Here is a 9,253-nt window from a genome sequence, read left to right on the forward strand (position 1 = left end):
TTGTTGATTCAGAGACTGGTGCTAAAATTTCTGTCTCTGTCCCCAAATTTTTAGTATTTCAGTACCTCCAAAAAGTGAGGACACATGTGACTAAAATTTTTAGAGATGGAGACCGAAACTTTAATAACATTTTATACCTAAAATACCTTCATTTTAATTAATTAATTCCAATTTTACCCTTTGCACAAATTAAATTAGAATTTCATTCTTGTTTCAATTTCTGTCTCCCACTTTGTACCAAACAGAATATTGAGATTTATTTCAATCTTTGTCTCTTAATCTCTGTACTCAGTCTCAGTCTTTCTGTCTCTGTCTCCCACCAAACGCTACCTTAGCACTTAAGAACTCTGTGCTAGGCTGCTAGCCATATTTACTTATGGATTTTTTTGGGTCTTGGATTTACCCATGGATTGAGTTAGCCAAACTTTTCTTCTTGGGCTTAACAGTGTTTGAAAGCCCAAAAGGGGAAAAAAAGCCCACTTTAAGCCATAAAGAATAAGACCCTGATTCGCACGACACGCTTCACGAGCTTAGAAGTGCGAACCCTTTCGTTCCATTCAGAAATCAAGCTCCAAGATTTCGAAACGTGAAACGAGAGAGAGAGAGAGAGAGAGCGATGGCAACTCTGGACTCCGACGTACCAATGGTTCCGGCCGGCGAGCCTTCCAGCAGCGCGGGTCCTTCCTCCAAGAAGCCCAAGCGCTTCGAGATCAAGAAATGGAACGCTGTTGCTCTCTGGGCTTGGGGTTTGTAACCCTAATTCTCTCTTTCTCTCTTTTTTCCCTTCTATTCAAAATTCTCCTTATCCTCCACGATCTTTATTTTTTTACTTGTTTTTCTTGTTGAATGCAGATATAGTTGTTGATAACTGCGCTATTTGCCGGAACCATATCATGGATCTCTGTAAGCACCTTGATTTCAGCTGGTTTTTACTTTTGTGAATAATAATTTTCTGTTTGAAATAATTATTAATCGTATTAATTCTTGTTTTGATTCTTGGATTTTGATTGTGAACAATTCAGGCATTGAGTGCCAGGCTAATCAGGCTAGCGCCACTAGCGAGGAATGCACTGTAGCGTGGGGTATGTTATGCTGTGCTAATATATATTTTTATTCTGAGTAATTTGTTCGGTTTTGGTGTTCATGCCACTGTGAAGCTTATTATTGGTTAGAACTTTGTGTCAAATAGGGTGTCTGAGTTAGTATTGTTAGCTGAAATTTTAGGGGCTTTTTGATCAACTCCAAACCCTAAGGTCTAACTTGTGCTATTTGGGATATGCTGTTCTGTGCTTGTAGCTATTCTTTTCACTTAAACCATATGGGGCCAATATTTTTCATTTAAAGCAAGGGAAATAATAGATCATGATTTAATTTGTTTTGTCAAAGTATGTATTTATAGAGCCATAATTTGCTCTGTAAAGATTTTGGCATTACTAGAATGTTTTTGATTGCTTAACTAATTGATACTTAATAATATCGTGGTTCCTAATTCTTTTCGTTTAGCATAGGACATAGTGCATTGGTAATTTCTTCAAGAGGTAGATAGAACATTTGGTTTGTTTCTGTTTGAGAAATTGGATATATGTTGTACTTTATTCAGGATTATAAAGGATATTCACTGGCCCTTTCTCTAGTTTTATGTTCTTCTCTTGTTGTTACTGTCTGGCTTGGCCGTTCAGGATTACGCAAAATGTTGCTTGATTTGGCTGATATCTTATGCAGGAGTTTGCAACCATGCTTTTCACTTCCATTGCATAAGCAGATGGCTCAAGACCCGTCAAGTTTGCCCTCTAGGTACATATCTGGTTTTATTTCACCTCACTTTTTCTGTTTGAACCTATAATAGATTAGTTGGTAACCTTCTCACTGCCTTGGTGTCTTATTTGCTGGTATAGATAATAGCGAGTGGGAGTTTCAGAAATATGGCCACTAGAACTTTGGTGCCGCCGAGCTACTCGCTGCTTGCCACGAGCGAGATGACGGTTGTGGATCCTTCTAAGGAAACATTTATATCCCTGTCTGGCTATTATATTTGCCTTGCTAATTATCTTTTGGAAGAAAACTTATCCAGTAGAATTTGATCCACACAGACAGAGTAACATGTAAAGTTTCACTTTAATATTGAGTAATGTGTTCCATGATGATTTGCTCATCTTGGCAGTGTTTCCTGTTTGTATTTTGCAATCTACAATACAATCTGTTGCCTTGCTAACTGAGAATTTCTTTTCCACCCTTTCAAGATTGAATTGTGAGTTGCTATATCCAGCTGAATAATTTTCCTACTTATCTGAAACTGTATTAACGATTAATGATGATCTCCAGTTGATATGCCACGTGTATGTTTAACTGATAAAAAATGTTGGTGACTAAATGGCGTTGTAAGTTGTAATTGTGTAAAGTGTGTGCAACAATAGTATCGTATTCTTTTCCCTTTTGTTTTTCTTTTTGTTAATAATTATCCCTTTTGTTTTTCTTTTTGTTAATAATTATCCCTTTTGTCATATGATAATATAATATAGGGGAATGAAATCTTGACCTTGACTCATCTTGCCCCAGCTTAACTGTGTAGAGAAGGACTGAATTAGATTTGTGCTAACATTGTCAATTCTGTATTAACTTTATAGAGCTTCGCGATTAAGGATGTATTATTTTGTGTTATCATCATACTTTGTGAAAATGATGTCCCCTCCCTAACCCATTTCGTACGGAAGTGCTCGGTTCTCGTTTTGTTTTTTTCAATCAAGTTGGAACTTGCAAAGTGATTTGACAGATAGAAGTGGATTATGATGGTTAAGCAACTTATTCGTGCAATTGTGCAAAATAAAATAATTAAGCCGAATCAGAACCAATGGAAACCCCAGTAGAACTATCTAATTACTATGAATCTATGATCAAGTAATCCTCATTGGTGTGGCACAGACTATTTAGATGATAATGGTTGAGCATAAAATTACAATTATTTACTCACACCAATAACCAAATTAATACACAATCCTAATATACCATGATATCTATTCTTATGCATACTCACACACAAGTTCCTATATGTATGACTGAATGTGTTTTGAAGGTAGAGAAAAGCCTTCAAAGTCATCCACAAGCAGTTAGAGTAATTCTTGCTCTCCAATATGAAATTCATGTCAATAATTCCAATTTGGCTGTGAATTTTGACCCCACAATACAGAGGCTTTAACTCTACTGGTTCTGGTCTGCTGCCCTAAGCAGATTTTTAGCTGAACTAGTCAGTCCTATACACTTTTATTTTTCTTCATTCCCATTAATTGTGTTCGGTTGAAAAAGGTAAGCCATGACAATGAGAAATGGCCTCCAATCCTAAAATGAAAAATAATAATAGAAACAAAAAGAAAATCTCTTGTGAGCCACAAAGGTCAACCACCTTCACCATTAGTTTTTTTTCCCCTGCACGTTCTCTACTACTTGTTCCCCTACGCAGGCTTGCACCCTTCAACTGTTAATTTAACTCCCTCATACTCATAGTCTGATAGTCATAGTGCCCCACTGGCCCCACCTCCATGATTCTACTTCTACTTAATGGCTTCCCATTTTTCTCCATAGTTATATAAATTATAAACAAACTCCTCTTAGAAATAACAGAAAAAAGGGTCTCTATGATGGAGCATTCTCTGAATCCATCTATGGGGAAAGAAGCAGTCTCTGATGAAGAGAGTGGGTGGACTTCTTACTTCCAAGACTTATCTCAAGGCATGGTGATCAAAGAGCAAAGCTACTGTCTCAGTTTTGGTGGTGGATCCTCTTTGGTCTCAGATGCTTCTTCTTCTTCTGCTGCTGCATGGAAGAAATTCTCTTCAATCCAGCAGGATAATAATCATAATCACAATCATCACCTTCCTTCTTGTTCTTCAGTTATTAGGAAGCCTTTAAGCCTCCCTAAGAAACTTTGTTTCAAGAAAACAAGAGCCAAGCAGATATCACAAGAAGATGATGATCCCTTGGAAGACACTGCTAGTTCCCCTCTCAATAGTCCCAAGGTATATAAAATAATTTGCAGGTGCGATCATACCAGTACTAATGCAACACAACAGTTAAACTTATATGGCGAAAGTAGTACTAGGATACGAAACCGTTAACCTTATGATTTCATTGTTTTGTGTAGGTAGGAGACTTGAATTCAACAGAAACTATTTCAAGGAAGATTGATGATTATCAACTTGGTTCTGTGGTATATACTATATATATGTATAACCTTAATTTGTCATTATAATTTTTAATTTGCATTAGAAGAGAAGAAACTCTAGTTTTATGGTTTAGTTTGTAATGATGATTCTGCAGGGTAACAAGGGATTGGAATCAGAGTTGCAGACAAATGAGGGTGGTGAAGTGAATTTTCATGGAAAGAAGAATATTGATGAGTGCAATGATTTGAAGAAAAGAGGGCTATGCTTGGTTCCTTTTTCCATGTTGGTTAATTATTATGGCTGAATGATTGATACCATTCCAAAAATGTGCCCTTCAATTCCTCATCTACTTTTTCTATGTTGATTCTATGTAGCTCAAGTTGTAGAATTGGATACTCAATGTGATTTGTGACTCATCATAATTTTTATCATACCAATCAATGTTAACAATCTGCTGAGTCCAAGAATTTGTATCTTGTTAAGTTGCTCACCAAGAAAGAAATTTAGTTACACTGTTCATCAAAATTTTATGTATGATTATATCAATTGCCTAACACAAATTATCTTCTTTTATCTTATATGTTTGGGTTTGATTAGGTAAATATGATTTGTAATAATAACCTGGCTCCAAAATTAGGCCATCCACTCAAGAAGACAAGACTAGACTAGATTCTGATTGTTGTTACTTGTTATAGTGCTTCAGCATTTCTCTTATGTTCATTGAACACAATAAAAATAAAATAATTAATTAAGAAAGGTGAGAAGGTGTTGAGATATATATCCAGAAAACATGTGGACGGCAATATTATAAAATTTGAAATGGATAGACCAAATAATGGGGTCATCGGTGGAGGTGAAAAAGGTTAAAGAAATTAAAATAGTGATAATAAACCCATAAAAATAAGTTTGAAACTACTTTTATTTAAAAAAAAAGAAATAAATAAACATAAATAAAAGAGGAGTGAAATAAGAAGATAAATTTTCTGGAATTAAGAAAAAATCTTCACTTTGTGATGTTGAAAATCCAAGATTATTCCTAGGTAGTTCAACATTATTAACTAATAACTATATTAAGGTTGTGTGGGGCATCTTAAGGATAGGCACCACTTTAGCCTTTAAGGTAGCGTTTGTTTTGAGGTACTGGGATAGAGTGAGAGACTGAAATACAGTATCATGCTTGTTGGCTCAGAGACTGGTACTAAAATTTTTGTCTCTGTCCCTAAAATTTCAGTATTTCAGTACCTCCAAAAAGTAGGAACACAGGAGACTGAAATTTTTAGAGACGGAGACTGAAATTTTAATAACATTTTATACCTAAAATACCCTAATTTCAATTAATTAATTTCAATTTTATCCTTTGTGCAAATTAAATTAGAGTTTTATTCTTATTTCAATTCTCTCACTTTTCAATTTTAAAACTAGAATACTGAAATTTATTTCAGTCTTTGTCTCTTAGTCTCTGTCTCTCAGTCTTTGTTTTTCTACCAAACGCTACCTAAGAGTGAGCAATCCTTTGAGGTTTATTTGTAACAATCTTTTGAGTGATTAATTTACTTTTTGTTTAAATAAATATCAAAATTTAAATTTTATTTATTTTATATTTATTGATTAGCAATAAACTCTTAAATAGAATTTAAATATATAACAGATTAATATTTAATCTATCAAAATGAAGAATATTATGAAGAAATATTTATAATTATTGTCTTCTGTATTCATATTGTCACCTTTAAATTGCATTATTCTTCTGATATAGATTAAGGTTGTTTATTCTTCCTTCATTCCAATGCAACTTTTTTAGAATTAAGCAACTTTTTTTCTGAATTAGAAAATAATTAACAATATGCTGTTGTTTACTTTAATTTCTATATTATTGCATTGCATGGTATACTTCTAATACAGTATTTCTATAAGACTATAACTGTCTTTTTCCTGAAAAATTTCATTCATTTTTTAAATTCGTTCATGACAAAGTAAAATGGCATGTAAGAATTGTAATCAACACTCAAGTTCTGTAGAAATTAAATTACATATACACTCATGGCAAACAAGTATATTTACTTATTCGGCTAAGATATACTTGTGATGAAGAATAGTAAAATATTTAGAAATAAAAAATGTTAAAAACAATAATTTTTATTAATATTAGATAATACTTTACATTAATATTTATTTTTATACTATTAAGATTTAAAATTTAAAATTACTATAAAAATATCTTTAATTGATTAGTCATCAAAAACGATAAATTCTATTCATCATATAATGATATAACATTACTCAAAATACAAAGGGATAAGAATAATAAAAAAATAACACAACAATACAGAAACAAGAAAGGTATAGGGGAGCTTCGTTTTTATGTTCCTTGTACCTTAGGAAAAGTAGTGATTAATTTATAGCATGTAATAAACATGAAATACTAGAGTGATAGGTTTAAATATTAGTTTTCATCTTGTGCTTCCTGCTTGCCAATCATTTGATGAAGAATATAATTAAGAATATTCAGAAACGGCTACCATGTGCTCATAAAATCGAAGTATCAGATACAAGCTTCTTAAACGCATTTACCCACCATTGGGCATAGTTTCTGATTTTAAATATCTAATTCTGTAAATTTAATACCTCTTATTTAAGTAGGATATATGTATTATTATCAAAATAATAATAGGGTAATGTTAGGTAGACAAAAAAAAATAGCTTGTCTTATTTAGTATTGAGGTCTGCTACACATACAAGTCTTTTTGACTTACAAGTCTTACAAGTTGCTACACATACAGGCTTTTTAATGCGTTATTCAACCGCTTCCTGTTTTCAAAGGGCTACACTCACCATATATTATGAATGCCTCTCCTTCTTCTTCCTCCATGAAAACGAGGTTCTTGCCAAATTTGTTCGATCTCCTTCGTGCGTTCTCTCTTCACATTTTCATTCGTTGTTTTACCTGCGTTTATCACTGGTATTCTTGCTTCATTTTTTTTTCGATTTTCATGGTTTCTGAAATCAAGCTTTGAAATCGTTTTGAAGATAATGGAACTTCAGAAATACACCCAAACGATTACAGAAATACACCGAAATGATTACAGAAATACACCCAAACGGTTACAGGAATTCACCCAAACGATTATAGAAATACACCCAAAGGATTAAAGAAATACACCCAAAGGATTTAAGAAATACACCCAAAATTTTTTGAAGTACACTTTATGCATAATTCATAACTCTTTCTCTTTCTCCTCCTCATCTTCTGCTGCTTCTTCTTCTTCAAAAACGATTTCAGAGTTTGATGTCAAAAAACAATGGAAATCGAGAATAACAAAGAAAGAAAATAGAGAGAAAAGCACGTAAATGAAGAAGGAAAAAGAGAAGGTAAGAAACGAAAGAAAAGAAGAAGAAGAAGAGGAAGAGGAAGAAGAACTGCAGTAAGAAGAAGAAGAAGGTGCAGAAGATGAAGAGGAAGAAGATGAAAAACGTGCAGTAACGGTTCGAAACGCGTTAATATAAATAACTTGTAAAGACTTGTATAAAAAAACGCTTGTATGTGGAGAATTATTCATTAGGATTAATTAATTGTCGCAACAATTAATAAATACTAAATAAGACAAATTATAGCTGTTTTTGGCTGATTTTCTTTGGTTACCAAACATATCTCGTGTATTTGTGATTATTAGATATATTTAATTTATAAAAAATAAATTAATAAATTAGTTATTATATACTAGTATACACAATTCACCCTCTCAATTATTCTACCATAAAACAAAGATTATTATATTTATTTCAAAGATTTTGGTTTTTCTTTAATTTGTTAAAATTGTGAATATTTTTCTATTGAAAATAATTATTCTTAAAATTGGCCATTTTATAGAATGCATGACTCTTGCTAAGATTAAAGGAGTATTATTTATGAATCTAATCATTCATGTGTTGTTGTAATAGTATATTCTTTTTTTTTTTTTTAATTCCTCTCTTCTCCGATATAAGTAAGACTTAATGCAAATTACTTTACAGCTATATAGTTTGGTACAATCATAAAGGCGGTTCACCCTCTCTATTGTTCTCATATAACCAAGATTATCATATTTTATTTCACAAATTAAAAGTCCAAGTTAATTACAATTAAGAGATATTTATTATAAATGAAAAATAAACATACCCACAAACGTAACTACTCCTATATCTTTGGACGTTTAATCCATGCTTTTGCTTTTGTGTGCATGCATGGATATGATGATTTATTTTGTGAGTAAGCTTTATATAAATAGTTAAGTTATGGTTCAAAGCATAAAAATGAATAATGAATACTACGTGCGTGTTAAATGTTTCATTGCGCAGTGTATATATGAGTGTGTGTGAAAATTCAGGTACAGTTAATTTTACGTGAAATTGATAATTAAAAATTGTTAGATAAAAATTTAATTAAATTATTTAACAATTTTTAACTATTAACTTCACGTAAAGTTGACTGCAACTAAATTTTTACCGTATATGTACTTATGAATTATGATTCTATATGTGAATGCTTTGCATATGAACTTTGGTTGTCTCCATCACAAAGCAATAATTCATAAATGGTGAAAACTGTTGACATTGACAATGATTTGATCTCTGTATTGTTACATATATGCCATGCCAATAATAAGATTAAAGTCTTGCACATCAAAAAAAAGTTAGGATTAGACTTGTAACCGATAAAAGAAAAGAATTAAAATATTTATATAAGCCTCTTCTAGTGGATAAACTTTCCACTAATTTGAAAAGACAATTAATTAGTCCGAACCACTTGGACTATAAACGCGTTTAAATCAAAGGTTAGGTAACCAATCAAATAATTAACTATCACTAATAATAATCATCTTTTAATTAAAAAAAAGATAGAGAACAACTTTTTGAATATTTTTTTATTAGTTTTTGAATTTTTTTATTATAATTTTTGATATTTTTTATTATATTTTACATTTTTTTAAATGTATGTCATGGATTAGAAGATGAAAGGTCTATAGTTCAAAGACCATCTTCAAAGTTCAAACTATTATCGCTTTCATAGATTTTATCGCTACGGAAAATTTTCAAACTATATTATTTAGACTCGCGTA

At 31.9% G+C, this 9,253-nt stretch overlaps 2 protein-coding genes across 4 annotated transcripts; both read left to right on the plus strand.

The window, feature by feature from the left end:
• Window positions 597–2,286, plus strand: LOC107613945 (RING-box protein 1a; the record flags this gene model as incomplete). Its single annotated transcript, XM_016316145.2, is given in 5 exon segments — window positions 597–746; window positions 853–903; window positions 1,023–1,082; window positions 1,723–1,794; window positions 1,896–2,286. Coding segments are annotated over 5 exon segments (351 nt in total). The 3' UTR covers window positions 1,934–2,286.
• Window positions 2,423–4,682, plus strand: LOC107611947. 3 transcript variants are annotated; one of them, XM_021108772.1, is made up of 3 exons: window positions 2,423–4,010; window positions 4,136–4,218; window positions 4,312–4,609. In XM_021108772.1, exons 1-3 carry the CDS (start codon window positions 3,630–3,632, stop codon window positions 4,361–4,363), a joined length of 516 nt encoding a protein of 171 aa, XP_020964431.1. In that variant the 5' UTR covers window positions 2,423–3,629; the 3' UTR covers window positions 4,364–4,609. The 3 variants fall into 3 exon arrangements, with proteins under 3 accessions (XP_020964431.1, XP_016169296.1, XP_016169295.1); XM_016313809.2 differs by having other exon boundaries at window positions 3,055–4,010; window positions 4,136–4,201; window positions 4,312–4,682; XM_016313810.2 differs by lacking the exon at window positions 4,136–4,218 and having other exon boundaries at window positions 4,312–4,682.

The sequence above is a fragment of the Arachis ipaensis genome, chromosome B08 (assembly GCF_000816755.2).
Source record: "Arachis ipaensis cultivar K30076 chromosome B08, Araip1.1, whole genome shotgun sequence".
NCBI lineage: Eukaryota > Viridiplantae > Streptophyta > Magnoliopsida > Fabales > Fabaceae > Arachis > Arachis ipaensis.

Excerpts from the sequence above, each read along its gene's own strand:
- LOC107611947 (XM_016313809.2), top strand. The coding sequence starts at position 3,630 with ATGATGGAGCATTCTCTGAATCCATCTATGGGGAAAGAAGCAGTCTCT. Across the intron at positions 4,011-4,135 it reads CCCCTCTCAATAGTCCCAAG|GTAGGAGACTTGAATTCAAC; the intron begins GTATATAAAATA and ends TGTTTTGTGTAG. Across the intron at positions 4,202-4,311 it reads ATTATCAACTTGGTTCTGTG|GGTAACAAGGGATTGGAATC; the intron begins GTATATACTATA and ends ATGATTCTGCAG.